The following is a 21431-nucleotide window of genomic DNA, read 5'->3' on the forward strand; positions in this document are numbered from 1 at the left end:
CGGGCTCCTGCTCCGGCGCGCAGCTCGCGCGGGCGCGGGCGGGGGCGGGGGCGGGGCCGGGGCCGGCGGGCTGGAGAGCGGAGGCCCCGCCCCCGGTGACGTGTAGGCCCCGCCCCCGCGCCTCAGCACGTGCCGCGGGGAGGGGAGGGGAGGAGAGGGGCGGGGCGCGGAGGGGAGGGTAGGGGCGGGGCGTGGAGGGGGCGGGGCGTGGAGGGGAGGGGCGGGGCGCGGAGGGGAGGGGCGGGGCGCGGAGGGGAGGGGAGGGGCGGGGCGTGGAGGGGGCGGGGCGTGGAGGGGAGGGGCGGGGCGCGGAGGGGAGGGGAGGGGCGGGGCGCGGAGGGGAGGGGCGGGGCGCGGAGGGGAGGGGCGGGGCGGCCGGGGTTCCCGGGCGCGCGGCGGCGGAGGCGCGTCTGCGAGCGCTCATTTGCATATGCGCAGGTTGGCTATTTATAACCTCGCTGCAGCCAGTTCCAAGTTACTGATGTCTTAAAGTGACTTTAATCTGAGCCTTCTTTTCTTCAAATGGGCTTTTGATTTCCGGAGTGATATTATACATGGCTGTAAGCTATTGACTGAGCGATCGCCCTTGTGTTCTCAATGTGCTGATGCTGAAAATCTGCGATATAAATAAACTTCCTCTGGTAGAATCATTATAAAGCACAAGCAGCAGAAATTTATGGAAAGAACAGATTAAATGCTTAGACTTAAATTCTTCAGTGTGCTGCTTGCCCTAAACTGCTGTGTCTGGAGTTTGGGCTGCTGATTCAGGTGGAAAAAATCAAACGGACACATCGCTTGTCGGTGCATTTTTACTATGATCTATTGTGTTGCCAAAAGAGAAAGCTCAAAAGCTGCCATTGATAATCCTGGTTAAAACTTGGAGCATAAATTATTAAGACATGTAGTTTCTTTTCGGAGTGGTTGGGGACCAGGGCGTGCAGCACAGTAAAGAAATATAACATCAATATGTGCTTATGCATTGTAATGTGGGACATTTTTATGCCCTTAATAAAACATTCCGCCTACAACTATGTTTATGAAAGCAACAGATAGGAAGATCCATAATGCCACTTAATAGAGTTAATCACCTCCCATCGGAATGGTTTAAAAGGCTTTTTATTGCATGTTGAAAAGCTCTGACCATAATTAATACACTACACGCTGTCAGGTGCCAATCAGAGGGCTAGAAGCAGCAAGGGGAACTTTCTAGCACACTAGGGCTGGGGCCATTCTCAGGACTCCATCCAGTTGTCTGAATGCCAGGTTTTTAAATAAGAATTGTAGCCTTTATGTCAAACATTGGGCTCTGTCTGGGGCTTTAGGTTCTAAATGTTGGACTCTAGGCTCTAGATGTAAATTCCGAGTTTGTTCTGGGCTCTAGATTGGTTGGTTCTAGGCTCTCAAATCTAGACTCTGGGTTACCAGCCCTGGGTCCACAGGTCCTGAGTGAGTTGCTCCCGCATTACATCTGTACCCAGAGCCAGGAGGGGGATGGGGCTCTTTCCTAACAATGTTGTTTTAGCTCGCTATAAGCTCAGTGGATCCCACTAACCACAGAAATTTATCCCATGTACCTTCCTCTTACCTTTGACCTTTCTAGCCAGTTTCCAACTAAGAGGAGGAAAGTCTCAGGATGCCCATGGCCAGCCTCCCCCAGGGTCAGCATGTGGGCAAAGGCTGGTCCCTCCAGACCACAGTCTGACACAGAACAGACCCAGACTCAATGGCCAGGCCCACAGCCAACCAGCCATGGAAGCTCCAGAACTAATCACTTCCCTTTCCTCCAAAGGAGAAGCCTTTATCTCCTTTGTCCCTTATCACATAGTCGCAGAGTGACTGGAGACACAGGGAATCTCCCAAACAGCCTGGAAGAGTTGAAGAGGTGAAGGGTCAGCCTGAAATAATTAAAGAATAGAATCATCCTTTAGAAGCTCAATTCAAGCCAGCAAGAATGAAGCAGGCAGCAGGGAGATAGTGCTTTCCGGGGGCTGGACCTCTGTCACATGCCTGGGTGGCAATTCTGGGAACACTGGTAGCTGAGCGGGAGCTAGCTGGTGGTACTTTGGTGGAGATCTTTGAACGTGAAAGCTCTTTCTCCTCTTGGAAAGTTGGGCCAACAAAAACTAAGAATGACCCCTGGGGGCACTGAGTGGACACCGGTGGCCAGTGAAGCCAAGCTGTTATATCCCAATATAATATGGTGGACTTCTTTCCACTAGACTGGATTCCAGGGCTCATTAGGGCTTGGATGGGTGGGTTGTCACCAGGAGCTGAGAGATTTTGGTGCTGGATGGAGAAGTTGCCGTAATTCGTCTTTGTTGAGACAGAATCATCCCCCACCTGACTCCCGGTACCCACCTGTAACAGCAGACACTGGATTTCCTTCACGACCTGAAGCGATTGATTCCCCTCTGCCATCTCCCTGCCACCGGCACCACCCAAAGGGAGAGCTGTGCCCAGGGGAACATTGTCTACAGCTGCCCTCCCAGAGGTGAGCTCCCTCATGGGGACAGGCCACGGCTCCCCCACCCCACATTGTACAGGAAGTGACAAGGACAACTGGGGAAGATAGCGTCGCATGTGTGTGGTGGAGGAAATGCTCACTCCTTCGGGGCGGCCGACAACAATGCAGTGAGCACCGGCCTACCTACCGTACATAACGAACAAAGCTCTCCGCACTCACGGAGTTCATACTCTGACTCCCCAGAGCCTCCCACAGGGTATGTCCTCCATCTCCTGAATGCAGCAACTAGAGAAATAAGAAACTGAGTGGGACTTTCGCAGGTCTGTCCACAGCAGGCCGAGCTAGGATCCCGAATGCCAGGGCCCCAGTTGGTAGATGGGTCTTCACTCATATCCCAGCCCCCTTGACGAACTCCCTCCGCCCGTTGAGGGTGTGTGCACAGCCCAGGAGGACCCCCTGGGAGTGCTGAGCCTGTGGGAAAGAAGCAATGAGGGAACAGAGCCAGGGGCCAAAAGGGTTACAGGACTGGCTCATCCTTGAGGCAACAAGACAAGGGTATCCTGAAGTTATGGAGGCTGTGGCTGGGAAAATAGGTTGCAAACTGGCATTGGGGCCACCATGAGCATTTTTGAGGGCATGTGGGTGTTTGTGCCAATCTCTCATCTTGACTAGGCAAGTTTTCTTCTGAGGTCCAGTGTCTCCCACTGGGTTTATGTAAATGAGCCATAGGACCTGGTCAGGCAAACGGCACACATGGGACACTCTGTGTGAGTGGGGCTGAGTGCCCAACTGACACAGACTGGGCCAGAGCAAAAGGCAGGCCAGCTAGGCCCTTGGGGATACGAGCTGTCCTCCGGCAGCCATCAGGCCCCTGGCAATTGCCAGGCCCCTGTTGTCTTTGCCCACAGGCTTGGTGGCCTTGAAACACCCACTGAGCAGCTGTTCCCGGTCCCTCCCTGGCCTGTGGGCTTGAGTAACTCTTGAGGCCTGGACGTGTAGGCGAGGAGGTTTTGGTGCACAGAGCTGGGCTCAGTGAGCAGCTCCCTGGAGGACGTTTGGGATGAGTTGACTAATAGAGATGTCTGTTCTGGGAGGTCGTGATATCACCTGTCATTAACCCGGGCACCCTGCCCAGGGCTCTCACCAAGAAATCATAGGCAGCTGCTTGCAGGCGGGTGAGTGATTTGCAAGGACCACGAGAATATTTGCATAAACATATGTATGGAGTGTGTATTTATTTGCATTCATTTGCATAAATTGCTGGCTCTTTGAGCTGTTGTTCCTTAATTTTATTTTATTTTTTTCAGTAAATTTATTTGAGCTCTGAGCACATAGATCTGGACACTTTAGGAATGAGAACAAAAAAGCCAAAAACAACAGCACTGGGGCATGAGATCAGAGATTCTCAAACTTTGCTGCACATTAAAATTTTCTAGGAAGGTTTTAGGAGTTCTGGTGCCCAGATTGTCCCCCATACTATTGGCTACAAGGCTAGGGGTGAGGCCCAAGCGTCAGCGTCTTGGTGAATGCTTTGGTCGCATACACAGGTTGAGGACTGATGCCTGAGCCAGGGCCAGGCATACATCAACTCAAAACAGCCTGGGTCTCCTGCTGGAGACACTGGGTGCCCACCTCACCTCCCTCATATGTACCAGACACTCCCAAACTTAAGCACAGTGAGGTATGTGAAGGGCCAGGGCCGCACCAGCACTCCACCGCACCCTTCTTCACCAGCACCATCACCTTACCATGTCATCCCGTGCACAGCCAGAGCATCTGGAGACCCGGCGGCTCCTCCTGGCCCGCCCCCCCACCCCACCCCCAGTCCGCCCTGGACTCCACCTCGAGCATCAGTCAGCCCCTAGGAGACATGAGTGCTTCAGGTGGGGCCCAGGGTCTGTTCTGTCTCAGGCACATGGTTCTTTCTCCTTCCAGATGACTTCCAGATGCCCAGGAAGTGAGTGCCTATGAGAGGGAGGCCATGTGTTCCCGAACAAGCCCTCCTGTCGTCACCCGCCTGTTCCCCTCGTCTCCCCAGGCTGGGAGAGAGCCAGGCCGTGGGGCTTGTGGGCCTTTTCCCTCCCCGAGGGGTGCTGCTTGGGCAAAGAAAAATGCTGGAGGTCTGGAAACGTCTCACAGCCTTCCCTGTGGCTGTTCCCCAGTTTCTGCCACTCGGCTGCTTCCCGCTCCTCCTGCTTGATGCCATCACCCCACCCGTCCAGCTGTCCTGCCTCCCTCCAGAGTCCCTGGTCACTGCTTCTCTGCCTTCGCTTCACTCTGGGGGCAGCCCTTTCTCCACAGCTTTTGGCTCATATCTGACCCATTCAAGACCCAGCTTAGTGCCTCCTATTCCACGACACCTTCTCCAATCCAGCAACAATCCAACAATTCATTCGTTCACCCCATCACTCACTCCACTCTCTACCTGAAACCTGTTCCGGGCCAGACACCATGCCAAGCACTGGGGTACAGAGACCAGCCAGATGCAGGCTCTGCTTGTGAGAGCTTTTCTGAGTGATGGTCAAAGTCTGTTATGTTCCCATCTCCAGCGCCTATCAGGGCAATGGGAGGCCCTGTGTCCTGCTGCCATGCAAATGGACCATGTTGCTAGATGCTGCTTGGGGTAGATGATGCAGGCCTTGCTAACAGGAGACAGGCACAGCCGTACCTCCGCCCGCAGGGGTGAGCGAGGAGGGAAGTGTTGGTTTCAGCACCTTCAGAGGGCAGGTGGGAGCAGAGAGAGCAGCTTCTGGGGGCAGTCTGTGTGGCCCTGTCTACTCCTCTCCTGGATCTACCTTTGCTGGAACACATGGGGTCGTTCCTGAGGGCTTGCAGAGCCCCATGGCTTGGTGTGCCGACCTTTCCTAGCCCTAGGTCAGTTGTGCTGGGGAAAGTTCCTCCCCACCTGCCCTGGGCCCTAGTTGCGGCCCCCAGGGGTCAGGGCTGTAGCTACCCACCCAGACCCTCACCTCCACTGACCAGAAGTAATACCCACCCCAAGTGGGAGCCAGCGTGGGCCACCACAGTAGAGTCCTAGAAGCTCCAGGGAGCCTGGAGATGCCTTCTGTTCCTAAAAGGAGCTGTGGTGCCAAGTGGACACTGTTATTTATCAGAATGACAGAACTGGGCAGGCGGGCCACAGCCCACAGGTGGCAGGGCCAGCTCCCAGGTCAGGCCTGGCATTGCCCACCCCGGGCCTGGAGCTGGAGCTGGAGTCGAGGGGAGGGCTCTCCTTTGGACTCTGTGCCATCACGGAGGACTGCAGATCCACCTGGCACCTTCTGTGGGCCACCCCAACATGGGTTCTGTGGGTACCAGAGGCTGCATGAAGCTCTGGGAGTTCAGGGAATGAAAGGCGGAATCTCTACCACACCAGAGCTGTCTGTCTAACCACAGACAGACTTCTCAGGCAAGGATCACAGACCTAGGAGGGAGGGATTAGCAGGGAGAGGCCTGAGCTGGCAGACAGGAGACAGGAAGGGAGATCTCAGAAGAGACCACCTGTTGACCCTTCCAGGAACCTCCTAGGAGCAAGCCTAGGGTGCCTCCTCCACAAGCCGGTGAGTGCCAAGGACCTTGCCAGCCAGTATGACAGGCAGGTGTGCAGGACACCATGACAGCTAGACAAGGATACCAACCATGAACCAGGGGCTGGCTCCTCCCTGGGGGCCATGGTTTCTCCATGGGTATGACACCTGCCTGGCTTTAAGGCAGACCTGACCCTCTGACTCTGTTCCAGGGCCTGAAGCTGGCACCTGGTCGGCTGGAGGACAAACCACTTTCTTCTTTTTTTGCTAATTTTTATCCTAAAATGATCATGACGATTGTTGTATGATCATTAAAGACCATTAGCAATATGAAAAACTGAAATGACTCCCAGGCTTTCACCTCCCCTGAAATGACAGAAAGCAAGGTGTTGCCCCAGACCTGACCCTGGCCAGGCCCAGCAGGAGGGGTGGACACAGATGGACTCAGGGGCAAACAACCAGAGACATCCCTTCCCAGACACCCCAGAGGGCACAAGTGGGGTCCCCATCCCCTACAAACACACGCACAGGGGCTTATGCACTCCTGCCCTGCATCCTTACCCCAGGGCCTCTCTGGCCACGAATTCTCTTCTCCAGTGATGTGATTCGAAGTGCTCTGAGTTGCCATTAGCCCCTGGCATCTGGGCTTTCCGTTTCATTTCCCTCTTTACCCGGGTAACTGAACTGATCGTGCTCCCAGCTCTGGTTCACTAATTCTTGCAAATCCTTTAAAACTATTGATTTATTTGCTGGGATCTGTGCTCTCGAGATTCTTGGGAAACACTGGTTTTTGCTAAAGCAGGTCAAGGGAAGGGTGCTGTTTCCCCCACTTCTTGTATCTCTCAGCTGCCTGCCCCCCATCACCTCCTCCCCAGCACCTCCTGCCACCCTTTCTCTGTGCCATCCTGTCTCCTCCTGGAGCAGATGGCTGACTTTACCAAAGCCCTAGCCACATGGGCCTGCAGGGATTCAGTCTTCAGGATGTTTGCAACAACAAAGCAAGGTTCTGTAGAACATCACACATGAGAATTGAGGCTTTGAGGGTATGTCTGGTTGTTGAGATGTTCACCCTTTATTTGAGATATTATTTTCTCCTCTGGGTTCTTGTTGCTCTTCTGTTTCCCTGGGTCTGGGGTGATGGGTGAAGAAGCTCTGGGGTCCCTCACTCGGCCTATTCCCCAGCCAGCCCCTCCGCTATCCACACAGACAGCTGTCTCACCCAGGCTTCTCAGGAACCTGGGGGGAAGGCAGGTCAACCAGGGCCTCTGGATGGAAAGAGGATGGGGTGGCAGTGGTGGCCAATGAGGGTGAAGATCCCAGCCCCTCTGGGAATCCAGGACAGTGAAGGAGGGAAGCAGCCCCCGTAGGGGGCCTCTCCTGCCTCCCTGCCCACTGGCCGGGAATGGAGGGTAGCAAACACTCTCTGCTTTCGCCCCGGATGAAGAAACCAGATGTATGTGATGAATTTTCAGGCTAGGCGCCTAGAGCCCCAACCCTCCAACCTGGGGGCTGGGCTGTGTTGCAGAGTGTGGCGGTGACTATTAGCTCCCCAGCTGCCTAAGCTGAGCTCTGTCTTCCGGGTAAAGATGTCTAGAGTTTATCCCTATCTGGGGGCACATGCAGTACTGCTCCATTCAACACACATCTTTATTCAATTCTCCAGCAGGGGCCAGCTACAGACTCTCGTATGTATTTGGAAATCTGACGTCTTGCCCCTAAAATAGTGAGTGGTAAAATAGGAAGCTGTAAAATGGTAACAGCCAAGGATAGACCACAGGCTGGTGACTGCTCATCGTAGAGGGGCCTCTGTACTCACAGCCTATGAGGCAGAGCGTGGGGACCCATCAGCTTGAGAGGCACATCCACGATGCTGAAGGGAAGAGAGGCAGCAACCAGCGCCTGCTCTCTGAATGCCATGCCCCAGGCCCAGCCAGGAGGTAGTCTGGCCTAAAGATGGGGATGGTGCTAGGAAAATCCCTCCCTCAGCCCCAGCCCGCATGGACGCTCAAAAACCTGTGCTTCCCCATCAGAGCTCAGGGCCCCTTCCACTGTTCACCAGGCTAAAGGCCAGGCCTCATCCTCACTGCCCAGCGTCCTAACACAGCAGCCCCTCGGGGCAGGGGTCTGGCTTTCTCCAGACACTGGCCCTCCATCCATCCCACCCTTCTATGCCCCAGGTGACCTAGGTGACTTTCTCAGTTTTCCTCCCAGCCCCCAGTCTATGGTTCCTGCCCCTGTCAAGGGGCTTTGCTGGTGTTCCAGCCTCCGTTCCACCTGGCCACCCCCACTCCAGCCCTTCTCAGCTGCCGACTGCCCTTGCAGTGTGCTGATGTGCAACTTGGGTCTTTGCACAGGCAAACTGCTAACAAAAATGCCCTCCTGTCCACCTTTAACAAGGCCCACTCGCCTCCCAAGACCACGCCAAGTCCCCATCCCCGAGGGCCTTCCCCCTTCCACCTCCACGCTCCCCTCTACCGCAAGTAGGCTCTGCTACGAGTGCTGTTTATACACCTTTGGTATACACGACACAGTGTAACACAGATGCATTGTGTCTGTGCCACTGAGGGTCGTGGGACACCAACCATAGGCCACATCTCTCAGAGTTAAACAGAACAGGTATCTGAGGCTGGGGAGTAGGGCAGCACCCACAGATCCATCACGGGTCAGGACGCACCAGCACTGTCTCCCCCCACCCCCACCCTGGGTTGCTCAAGCACCCCTGGGCCACCAGCTCTGCCAGTTCACCACAACCACTGTGGCCATCGCTGGCTGGCTCTACTCTCCATCCTAGGACTTCATCAGACCCCTGAGCCCAGGTCTCATGGCTTCTTGCCAGCTGCCAGGAAGCTGCCCACTCTGGACTCACCTCACAGGACCCAGTTCCCTGCCCACCTTGGAGCTCTCCCCAATAGAAGGGAATCCTGGTGCCAAGGAACCCAACTGACCTTTGTTCACTGCAGCATCTACCTCCCCCATCAGACTGTGAGCTCCTTGAGGATGGAAACCGGTGTCATATTCATCGTCCAGGTCCTGACACACAGTAGGCCCTCAGTAAATGTGTATTTAGTATTAGACTATGAACTAGTAAGTTAAGAATGATACCCCTTGTTATGTCCATTTTGTTCTCCACCAGTGACATAGCTAGCTGCCACCGACACCCCCTGCACTTCCTGGTCAGCCCACCCTGACCCTCCCTCCCTGGGCCACTTGTCTCTCCTCCTCAGAAGGCCTTCATCACCACCACTGATGTAGCTCCTGTGTCGACACCAAGCTGCACTATTCCCTGGGACAGGGATGGTCTTGCTCATCATCTGCTACCCCCACTCCTCTGTATCTCCCACCCCAACCTGAGCTCTGGGCCCAGGGCCCTGTACTTGGTAAACTCAGAAGAGGGGCAGCAGAATGGGTTGGAATAAGAGAAAGGAAGGGCTTGATGGTGTAGAAAGACCAGGGGTGGGGGCAGAGTGTGAGAGGTATGGGGGTGAGGCCACTGATGGTTAACTCTGAGCAGACTTTCTGAGTTTAAGAGACAAACCTGACTCTCTCAGCCTCTCATAAAATTCACTAATGGCCCCCAGTCTCTTGGGTGTTTCTTCCACAATCTAATATGGGCCTGCCTCTTACACTGCGCGCACACACACACACATGCATGCATGCATGCACACATGCACACACACGCATGCATGCACACACATGCATGCACACATGTACACACACATGCATGCTCATATACAACCACACGTTCACACACACCATATGTTCTTGACCACATGCTTACATACACCACATGCTCAGACACACACATACATATGCATGTGGTCACACCTTGCCCCCCAACCCACCTGGTGAGCTATTACACATCTTCACCATCCCCCCACAAGTCTTCCCTGTGCTCCACAAGCCAGCCAGCAAGCCCTCCTCTGAGCCTCCTCTACCCAGCGCCTGCCCCGTAAAATTCCCCTCACTTGGCACCACAGTCATTTAGTGTGTCCCCTGTTAAACCATAAGCTCCTCGGGTCTGTGAATGTGTTCATTCATATGTGTCCCTGGGACCCTCACCCCACCCCCTTGCCCAACGCACCTGTTTAGTGAGGAAGCAAGTGGGTGGGACAGATGCAAGACCAGACAGAAAGGGGATGTCCATGCCTCAGCCTTATCCAGCACCCCTAACCTCTCTAGAGCCCTCTGCACCTTCTGCCCTGACCCCGGGTGCTTGGAGCTCTCCGAGGTGCTGAATTTGGGACTCAACATGGCCGCACTATCCTTCCTGGCCTCTGGACTCTGTAGTCCCTCTAGCAGAGAACCAGCTGCCACCCCACCTTCTACAATCTACCCTCCAATGAACAGAAGCAGTGTCTCTAAATATGCTGTAGGCAGAATTTAGGGATTTTCACGGGGCACAGGTGGAGGGGTGAGCTCCCCAGCCCCACCCCATCAACAGATGCAGCTCTCTCCCTGGGGCCAGATAGAAGTCTCATCCTCCCCTAGTCCTAAGGACCAAGGCTCCTCAGGGCACCCACCTCCTTGGGGCCAAGTTCTAGAGGAGGACTTCTGCCTCAGAGGGACTGTCTGACCACCTTCCCTCCAAACCTCTGACTTCCTAGCTGCTCCCACCCCATCTGCTATGGCCTTCCTGGCACTTACAAACCCCACCTTCAGGCTTCTGGTCCCCAAAAAGTTCTTCAGTGTCCTGACTTGACTTGCCAGGATGCTTCATTCACTGCATATCCCCTCATCCAAGCTTCAGAATGTTAGCCTAGCGTCCCTAGCTCCTGCAGAGCTGTCTGCATACTGTTAACTCTCCTGAGCCCTGGACTTCCCATGAGGCCTTGTAGCCCAGACCCCTACATTTTCATCCTCTATTATTCAGAGTGTGCCCATCACCCCTAGGTCTTCATCCTCAAAGCAGCGGAAGAAGCCAAGTGAAAACTACTTTTCTGAGGGGAGGAAGGACTAACAGTTGCCAATGGCCACCCAATCCAGGGTACTTCCCTCTGACCACAGCTTTGGGGTTTGCCCACTGGCCTTCCTTGTTCAGCCACAGGTCTGCCCCCACCTCTGCAGTTTAATGAAGATTTTTTTTAAAGATTTATTTATTTATGAGAGATACAGAGAGAGAGAGGCAGAGACACAGGCAGAGGGAAAAGCAGGCTCCATGCAGGGAGCCTGACGTGGGACTTGATCCTGGGTCTCCAGGATCAGGCCCTGAGCTGAAGTTGGCACTAAACTGCTGAGCCACCCGGGCTGCCATTAATGAAGATTTTTAAAAATTTTAATGACTTTTGTACCATCTTGGACGGCCTGAGAATATTCCAACTGGAAGGTAACCCTCAATTCTGCCCAGCACATGCATATCAAGCACCCCCTAGTGTACAGCCCTGGGGCAGGGGTTCTAGGGATGGAACAGCCCTTCAGTGCCAAATTTCACTGCCTGAGAAATAGGTCTTGTCATCCAGCATTGGACTTGGAAAAGGCAGGCTGGTGAGAGGTGGTGACTGTCCTTAGGACTTTTTTCCTTTCAGATAAATGGCAGGAATTTCCATTTGGACAACAGGACAACCAGAAGGTCTCCTCACTAAAACTCTAAGTCAGGCAAGAAATCTGAGTCTTTCGTGCTTCTCTTCTCTAGAAGGATCCGTTTCCAGGGAGGACTTGCCTGTGTGAGGCTGTCAGGCCCTGGGCTGGGGCTGGTATGACTTCCCAGGAGAGGACTGGCCCTCCAACTCAGGCTGGGCATGCAGTCTGCAGGTGGTTTTATCCTGTCTTACCCAGAAGCTAGAGCCCAGCTGGCACGCAAGGTCAATTCTGAGCTGTTCTTTGGAAAAGGGGATGTGTACATCTGATCAGTTAGGGAGGAAGGGGCAGGAGCCTGTCCCCAACCGTCTGTGGCCTGACTGAACAGCAGCAGCAGGAAGCTCTGTTTGTGTAAAACCACCAGTTGTCCCCACGGTGTCTGCACATGCTGAGCTCCTCCACTTCTGGGTGAATTATTCTCTGGGCATGCATGACACAGTCTTTGCTGGGCTTTCTCAGTACATTTCACAACTGCTCTGAGTTTATAATTTTTTCAAGTCCTTTATCAAATATGTGTTATAAATACCATTGGAATCAGGAGCATTTATCACCTAGCTGGGTTCTTTCTTGAGCTCTGAAAAAAAAAATTATTTGGCTGTACAACCTTTCTCGGGGCTCTGATTTAATGGACTTCTCTGCTGCAAAGCCACTGAAATGCGTTGCCTTTTAATATTTGACATCTCTTCCTCTTTATTACCACCTCAGACAGCCCTTCTAGTCCGGCTGGAATGAGCCCATTAGTCTCTGACAAATAACTCGTGTCGTTTGGTGAAAAATATGCAGAAGCTTGGCTGCGGCAATGTCATTTCTAGGCTTGGTTCTGTTTGTGGCCTCCCTCTTCTCTAAATACAGCATCCAGGTCCAGCCAACACTCCCCAGTGTCCTCTTTCTCTCAGATGCCACTTGGTGCTGGGTCCACAGAGCCAGCTTACCTTGCCACTTAAAATGGGGTTTGAGATGGGGTATTTACAGATGTCCATCAGAGAGTGTCAAGAATTGGCCTCATGGCAGCACTGTTCACAATAGGCAAAAGGCGGAAGCAACCCAAGCATCCATCACAAATGAATAGGTTAACAAACTGTGGTACATACATATGACAGAATTGCATTCAGCTTTCAAAAAAAGGAATTTCTGACACATGCAACAACATGGATGAACCTTGAGGATGTTATACTAAGTTAAATAAGCTAGCCCCAAGAAGACAAATATTGCATGATTCCACTTATTTGAGCTACCTAGAGTAGTCAGATTCAGAGACAGAAAATAGAAGGGTCAATCCCAAGAGCTGGGGAAGAGGGGAGTGGATACAGAGTTTCACTTTTGCAAGATGAAGTATTCTAGGGATTGACTGAACAACGTTGTCAATGTGCTTAACACTACTGAATTGTGCACTTAAAAATAGTTATGATGATAAATTTTACTGCAACAACAACAACAAAAAAAAAAAACAGAATTAGCTTTGAATGCTACCATAAAGGAGAGACTCTCACAGGGGAAGTTCCATGAGCACTTGAGCCCTCTCATTTATTTGTGCTTCCTGTATCAGTTAGCTCTTGCTGCATAACAAGCAACTCTAAGATTTTTGTGGCTTAAAACAACGACCACTGATTTAGATTATGATTCTGGTCTGCAGTTTGGGCTGGACTCAGCTGATCTAAGTCAGGCTCAGCCGATGTTGGTGGGGGCTGGCAGGTGTAAATGGCTCATCTCTGCTCTATGTGGCCTCTTAGCCTCCAAAAGACTCACTCAGGCTTGTTCATAGGGTGGTAGTGGCAGTGATCCCAAGAGAGTGAGCAAAAGCAAGCAGATTTTCTTGAGGCTGTGGCTCACATGCACACAGTGTCCCTTCAATCACATTCTGTGGTCAAAGCAAATCACAAGGGCAGTCAAGAAGCAAAGAATGGGAAAATGAACTCCGCCCCATGATGGGAGGGGAGACAAAGAATTTTTGCCATCTACCACACCAGTCGTATATATTCCAGGCCCTGTGCTAAATGTTAAAGATAGAAATATAAATAAATCACAGTCAAGTCCGGAGACATACACATAAATAAGTCATTACAACATACAGTATGCTCTAAAGAAGAAAACATGGGTGCTGGGGGAGGATGGAGGAGTGTGAAGGGTGGTGGGATATGAGAGGAGGAGGGGGAGGAGGCAGAGGCTTGGGGATACAGTGACACCTTAACTGGTATTGCAGGACAAAATTGTAATTAGCCAGAAGAAGAAGGGAGGAGGAGAGATTGGGGCAGAGGGCAGGGAGAGAGGTGAAGGCTGGCAGCCTGGGGTACAGGGAGGCTTCAGTGGGGAGTGGAGGAGACTTGCTCCCCCTGCTTGGCTTTAAAGGGTTTATTTAAGCAGAGATGGATGGCCATGTTGTTGGATGGCGTAGGGGCAGAAACAAAGAGACATCTTTGGAGGCTGCTGCCCTGACTCAGGTGAAGAGCGTGGTGGCTCAGAAGGGGGCCTGGGTGTTCCTGAGGCCAAAAGAGAATGGAAGGCAGAGATTTCTAGGCTGTTAAAGAGGCAGGGCTTGGTGTGGGGAGGAGAGGAATCAGTGGGGAGATTCAGTGCCCCTGGGCCTGTGCTTTCTGCCCAGCAGTCTGAGCAGCAGAGAGTTCCCATGGTGCGGCCAGGTAAGGGGGAGGGGTCCTACAGGCACAGGTGGGGCATCCCACCCAAAACCCCGGAGGCCAGAAAACAATACCCTGATATCAGCCAACAAGGAAGGACCCTGAGGTCAAGACTTCTCCTCCTCCACAAGCCTGAAGCGGTCAGATTCTGAGGGTGCAGGGGTGCTACTGAAGTCTTCCCCCAAGGCTCAGCACCCCCAGGCTCCACCTCAAAGCCCCCAAACTGCCCAAACTGGGCACAACATGGCTGGTTGAAAAGTTTCCCCAGGACCCCACATTCCTCCAAGCCCCTCACACATCTCAGTCCTTGGCTGAGACAGAGGGGGTAGGTAGGGGTGCAGACAGGAGGTCAGCTTGTGCCTGGAGCCGGTGCTGACCTCCCGTGGATCCTGGGTCGCGATGCCCCGAGACACTGTCCCTCTCCAGCTGGGCACTTAGCCGGCAGCAGTAAGCACAAACGGCCTGATCAATACTCTGAATGCACTTGGGGCCCTGCTGTGAAAAAGGAATCCCCTGGTGAGCACTTTCATAAATTGAACATTTTTTCCAAAACTGAGTAATCCTGCCCGGCTATTAAATCCAGATTTCCGCAAAGTCAGAGTAGAAAGCGCTCGCGTTTAGACGGTGACCTGGATCTCCAAGCACCTCCCAGTTCCGACCAGAAGTCCCCGGGCGGCAGGCAGTAGGGCCGGGCTGAGGCTGCACACGTCATCGTTGCTGGGACCTTGGTTGGAAGTCAGAGCTTTCAAAGACAATCAGAACACTTTGGGCCCAGGAGGAGTGGTATTTTGTAACCAGTGTGTTTTCCTGGCCCCCTGGGCATGGTTAAGGCAGCGGGTGTGCGGCTGCATCCGTCACTCACTGCAGCGAGACGAGACGGCTGGGAGGCAACAGAGCAGGTGCCTCTTGATGCTCCAGGGGATCAAGCACCTAGAGCTGGGGCAACTTGCCCAGGGTCACGCAGCCAATTAGTGGCCAAGCTGGAACCAGAACCTGGATCCAGCTCTTTGGAATTCCAGCCTGGAACTCTTTAACCCCCTCACGACTTCACTCAAAAAGCTGACATCACCACCGGGCTCCTGTTTCAGGAGTGAATTCAGTTGGTGGCTCAAGTCTTGGAGCTGCTGTGTGGGTGCAGCAAGCTGTTAGCCTCCACCCAGCTGGACCCTGCAGGTCCCCCCCAATCACCCCGCATCGTATCCTTGCCCAGGCCACAAGCTCAGGCTGCAGGTCCCACTGGCCTCGCCTCCTGCCCAGGCCCCAGCCACCACCTCCCGCACCTCTCCCTACAGTGTCCCCTAGGTCCGCACCCCAACCCCAGACTGAACTCACCATTTCCTCTCTTGCCGGCATCCCCCCAGAAACCTAGAAGTAGTTCTCGTACCTGTGGCTTCCACGATCCCTCCAGCACTGAGGGCCACAGTTTCACGGTCTAAATACTCGTCTGTCTCTGTCCTTCTGTCACCATTGATGCTCAGGTCTTTGTCACTTCCCACTTAGATCGCGAAGCGATCACTGCCATCAACGAGGACATGGTGCCTGCCGCCCGTTGAGCACCTACTGTGTGTCCCGGCCACAGCTCACAGTTCACCATGGGCTAACTCATTTAACTTTCAACAAGGAAGAAACAGGCTTCAGGGACACCTTCCTGAGGTCACACAGCAGACAGGAGGCAGAGTTGAGGTTCCCCCACCAGGCCTGGATGTGAGGCCCAGTGCTTTCCCGTCTCCCATCTGGTCTCCAGCTTCCATCATTCCTCACCATCCTGCCTCTATCGCGTGTCTGGCCCCCAGATCCAAACCTGTCACTCCCCTGAACAGAATCCCAGGGTTCCCTGGTGCCTACAATACCAAGCTGGAGCCCCTGGCAAGGCTCTTGAGGTCTGACCCTGCCTGTCCCCCACCAATCACCTTGCTTTGCTCCCTATCTGCTCCACAGGCGCCCTCCACACCCTCCACCTAGGGCTTTGGGCCTGCTGGTCTCCCGTGTCCAGGTCTTAGCACACCCACTGGGAGCCTTCCGGAGGCCCCAGCCTGCGGCCCACACACACCCCTGCAGGTGCTTGGCCTGATGTGGGGTCAGTGGTGATTCAGCACTGCCACACAACTCAGACCCCTGTTCTCACTGTCTGCCTTGGTCCTCGGTGGAACCAGAACCCAGCACGTCCTCAAAAAGAAAGGCTGGCCTGACTGCAAAGCCCGCAAGCCCCTTCTCAGGCTCAGGGATTTTCACCAGGCTCTGGGAAGAGAGCAGGGAGCCTCTGTCCTCATTTTACAGATGTAGAAATAGAGGCTCAGAGAGCACAGGGGCTTGTCCAGAGACAGAGCTGGGCTCAAGAGGGAATCTTGACAGGCAGCCAGTGTAGGCCTATGTGGACAGAGATGACTAGTCAGGCCGAGCAGGGCATGCGGAGGGTAATTCTGGAACACCAGCCCGGGTGCAGTATAGACCTGGAGGCCTCAGGGTGACGGCGAGCGGCTTGGAAGCAGGGCTCAGTTCTGCAGACACCCCACCCCCATTTACCTGCCAAAGGACAAAACTCAGCCTGACAAAAAGTCCAGGTCATCCTGGCCCAAGCATCTGGGCCTCTGATGTCCACTACCAGCCACTAGGGGTTCCAGGGGGCAGGCAGGCAAGGCGAGGCTAGTGGGAGCATTGGTCATCTGAAGGCCCTAACTTTTGTTAATGAGAGTTTATACCAACGAACCGGGGTAGCTGTCAGGCTCTCCTCCCCCCTTCTGAGTCTTGAGGTGGTTCTAGGAGGCATCCCTAGGCTTGGAGCCCACAGGCCTGGGATACTCTGTGCCAGCCTCAGGTGGCCAAGACACCAGGCAAAGGTAGGTGTGCGTCAGGGTGGGAAAACCCTAGAGGGCACTTCCTGGGACCTGCTGGGGCTGCAAGCCAGGCTCTCCCATGCTGAAGCCCCAGGTGAGGGTGGGAGCCCCAAGAGGATGACCCAGGGAAATGGGAGGAGGCGCGTGCAGCCCCTGCTTCTCTCCAGCCTTCCCCAACAGCCCCAGAGGTATGCGATGGTAGGAGGGGCTCTCCGGGCTCCCCTTCCACCCCGTCCTTCCTCGGGGGGCCCCTCTCTGAGAAGCTCACCCCATGCCATGGCTTGAGTGTTTAACATAAGGGACGCTGTTTTTGCAGGTTTTGTGGTTTTTATTCCTTTGAACCATATCCAGCCCATCTGACATCACAATGCCATGCTTTACTTGGTATCAGACCCATCAGCACTCATTGGCATTTGGAGAAGTTGTGCTGTAATTATACAATAGTTTTTAGTTGTCTGTGATAATGTATTCTCTATGTTTCCAATTGTCGGTATGGGAATCTTTTCCCCCAGCCTTTCAATTTCTGGGTTTGATTTTTTTTTTTTTTGTATTGTTTTGGTTTGGGGTTTTTTTGATTGTTTGTTTGTTTGTTTGTGGGTTTTCTGGTTTTGGTTTTGGTTGTTTTTGTTTTTGTTTTTGCTTTGAAAAGTTGTGGTTCCTTTGGTTCCGTGGCTCCTCCTGTTGCTGCTCGTTGACGCATTGTTTGTGACTTCTTTTGACAATCTGTGTTGAGCCAGTCTTGCCAAGAAACAGTATCAAGTATTTTCCTATTTCTCTACTTCTTGAAAGAAAAATTTTTGGTTAAAAAAAAAAAAAAAAAACAAGAAAAAAACCTCTTAATGGGAACCTGGCCCTGTCTGTCTTCTCTGTTCTGCAGAAATGTTGAAGGAATTGAACCAGCAGCGCAGAGCGAAAGCGTTTACAGACCTGAAAATTGTTGTTGAAGGCAGAGAGTTTGAAGTCCACCAAAATGTTCTAGCTTCCTGCAGCTTGTATTTCAAGGACCTGATTCAAAGGTTTGCCTTCCTTCCAGCTGTGGTCGGGTCTGTTCCTTTGTAGGACGCTTTTGTGTCTTTTCTCCTTCCCTCTCTTGCAGGTTCCTGAAGCGTGACTCCCTGTCACAGAGCCAGTAGCCATCTCTCCTCCCCCCCCTCCTCCCGAGTGCCCTCTCACACACAGCCTCAGAGCAGCCACTGCCCCCAGTCCGCCCCACGCAGCTTTGCTGGTCACCAGGGGCTTCTGCCAGCAGTAGACAACACCCCTGCCCTGCCCCGAGGATCCCGAGTTCTCAGTGGCTCACAAGCCCTCCCTGGGATTAGGAGAACTTTAGACTCCACTTTAAGGGACCACTGCACACCGTCCCCGTTGGCTCAGCACAGGGTCCCAGGCACCATCATCACTGCTGTCGATAGTGAACTTAATGCTAGGAAAGCACATCGACCAGACTGCCCCCCAACCCCCTGCTGAGGAGCACAAGGCGCCCCCCGGGGCCGCTTTTCCACAGCTTGAGTCGGGGAGAAGAGACTTGTAGCCGAATCCTCGTTCACGCTGCATGCCTTGATACTTGTACACTGAGCCGAAAGCGGCGTTGTCTGAGCACAGACCAGGTGTGTCCTAAACACGGTCTCTCTCAGACTTTGCGCCCTCCCCTCCGCCCTCTGCCCCGGCTATTTCTACCTGAATGAGTTTAATGGTGCATGAGCATCTTTTTTTTCTTTTTTCCATTTTGTTGATTTTTTTTTTTTTAATTTGTCTGCTTCATACCCTCGCAAACAAGTCAGGGGCCACCTTCTAGCTCCTTAGTGAGGGAGAGCAGCCGAGGGGGCTGGCCCAGGGTAACGCTCCTGTTTCTCTCACCCATCAGCAGATTAATGCCGCTGCTCATTTTGCCTTGCAGCCTCTCCGGGGCGGACGCTGAGCTGGGACTCGGCTCAGAGTGGGAGGACAGGACCTCTGCTTGCTTCCCAATGCTGTGTTTGGACTTGCCAACTAACCCCAGAGTGACTGTGTTTTGTTTCAGGATGGCACACTGGCTGGCATCTCCTTTCCAATCTCTTGTGCCCGGCGTGCAAGCCCCACCCAGCCGCGCTGGCCCCAGCCGTGCAGGAAGGGGCAGGCTCTTTGTGACTTCCAGCCTCATGGACAGCTTGGGTCTCCCACCCCCAGTGCTTGGGTCCTCTCTGTCCAAGCACAGGGGTCAGGGGCATGAGCTCTGGGGTAAAGGGGCATGTCCAGTGGCTTCTTCAGGCCAAGGGAGGTCTTTGTGCTACCACTCTTGGCAAATTCTGGTGCTGGCAGTGACCAGCATCCTAGGGCCTTAGTCCCTGCTACAGACCAGCTGGAGAGCACAGAGCGGGCAGGATGCAGGGGCAGGTTGGTACTCAGTGATGGCCCAGCCCTGGGCTAGAGAGATGTGGGCCAGAGGAGCACAGGAGTCCTTTGACTGTCTTTAGAGACCTTACGTGTAAAACCAAACTTTTTCACAACAGAGGACACCACTTGGTGGGAACCCAAAAGTCGTGAAGGCTTCTTAGGCCAAAAAAGAAGGAGGAAGAACATTCCAGGCAAAGGGTGGGTTGCCTGGAATGTTCTAGAATACAAAGAATGTTCTGGAATGTTCTAGAATGCTCCAGACAAGGCATGGGTTGCCTGGAATGAAAAGTTGGGACAGAGACCATCGTAAGCAGTGTGGAGGGGGAGAGAGCCTTCCCAGAGATGGGTGTGAGCTGGGGTGAGATAGGCAGGCAAGTCCAATCCCTGGGCTACAGCCCTGGGCTTGGTCTGAGGATGTGGGGACCATCGAGAGCTGTGGGAACAGGATGGCCACCTGAAGGTGAAAGAACTGTACGATGTGCCTCAGTGACCCTACCTGGAAAGGATGGGGGCGCTGGAGCTAAGAGGCAGTCCCTGGAAGGGAGAGGGCACCACTCCCCCCCCACCGGGAGCTAAGAGACCTGGGTTCTACACCAGACTCTGCCACTTGTCCTATGACCCTAGGCAAGTCACGTCCTCTCTCTCAGGCCTCAGGTTTTCTCATCTGTAAAACAGGAGGTTGGTTCCAATGACATCCAGGTTTCCTTCAGGCTCCAGAATCCCCAAGTGGCAGTGTCGGGGGGTGGGCACGGCCAGCCCTGCAGAGGCTTCCCATGTACCAGCCCCAGGATGTGAGAAAGGTGAGGTCACAGGGTGGGACGTGGGTCCCAGGACCACTGTCAGGGCAGAGCTAGCAGGGATGGTGAATTGAGCGTCTGGCCTGGCAGGCTTGTGGCTGACGGATGCCCAAGTAGAGATGCCTGGTAGGCAGCCAGATAGATGGATCTGAGCCCAGAGAGGTCTGAGGTCTGGGGAGGCTCCATGGGCGTACAGGAGGGTCACTCACGGAGGAGGGGAGGCTGAGGCCGGGCCCAGGGGCGCCCCTGTGGTTGAAGGTCCCAAGGTTAATTTGCAGCCATTTTAAATTCTATTTCCCTTGTCCTAACCTTGGCGTACGTACATCATCGTTCCTGCCCATAGCTGCAAACGAATTCCTCCTGTGGGGAGGAAAGTAGACTCTGCAGAGAGGTGATGTCCTCTCTGGCCATGTAAAATCCTGGAGAAGTGCACACTCTCAGGAGCAGCTGGTGCTACCACGTGATTTCAGTCTGCGTGTGACCCTGGAGACGGCGCAGCGGCCAGGGTGGCCCAGGAGGAGAGGTGGGGCCCTGCCCGCTGAGCCCGAAGCAGGCGCTGCCCGCTCCGGCAGCTGCCCTAGGGAACCAGAGAGAGTAGGGGCAGTCTGTGTCCACGTGGTGTCCCGGTCCTTACTCTCATGAGGGCCGTAGGGAGACTGTCAGGGGCAGGGTGACGCCTCCCTGCTGCCCCAGGACCCGCACCCCTGGGGGCTCAGGCTGGACTCCTGCCCACCCCCGTCCTGGGACCCAGCACACAGTCACCACTCCAGCCCCAGTGAGGACGCTGTCCCAGCCCCCAGCCAGTGGAGACCCCAGTGTGGACACCCCCTCACCCGGGGCCATGGGGCAGACATGGGGAAACCAAGTCATTCAGTGAACGAGCAGGAGCCCCCTGGGTGCCAGGTCTCACAGGAAACACCAGAGGAGGCAGGTCTGTGCCCTCAGCCGGGCGGGGGGAAGGGGGTGGAAAGAAGTAAGAGCAGGACAGCAGACTGAGCACAGTCAGGGGGATAGAGGCTCACCGGCAAAGCGCTGAGCTGTGGGAAGAGGGGTGTTCAGGGACGGCCCCCAGATGTGGTGGTATCTGGCATGGGTATTGAACAGAGGATGGGAATTGCCCAGGCTGACAAGGGGGACAGAGCACGGCTGACAGACAGGAGCCAGCTCGGGACAGCAGGGTGTCGAGGCAAGGAATTCAGTGTCACCACAGTGCCGGGTGCAAGGTGGCG

At 54.2% G+C, this 21431-nt stretch overlaps 1 protein-coding gene across 5 annotated transcripts in view; it reads left to right on the forward strand.

The window, feature by feature from the left end:
• Window positions 1-21431, forward strand: part of KLHL29 (kelch like family member 29) — a 308129-nt gene that overhangs the window by 263931 nt on the left and 22767 nt on the right. For all 5 annotated transcript variants that reach the window (XM_055327216.1, XM_055327217.1, XM_055327214.1 and 2 more), the window contains one exon: window positions 17910-18048. In XM_055327216.1, the coding sequence (XP_055183191.1) occupies window positions 17910-18048 (139 nt within the window). The remainder of the gene's footprint in view (window positions 1-17909; window positions 18049-21431) is intronic.

The sequence above is a fragment of the Nyctereutes procyonoides genome, unplaced genomic scaffold (assembly GCF_905146905.1).
Source record: "Nyctereutes procyonoides isolate TBG_1078 unplaced genomic scaffold, NYPRO_anot_genome, whole genome shotgun sequence".
NCBI classification, from domain to species: domain Eukaryota; kingdom Metazoa; phylum Chordata; class Mammalia; order Carnivora; family Canidae; genus Nyctereutes; species Nyctereutes procyonoides.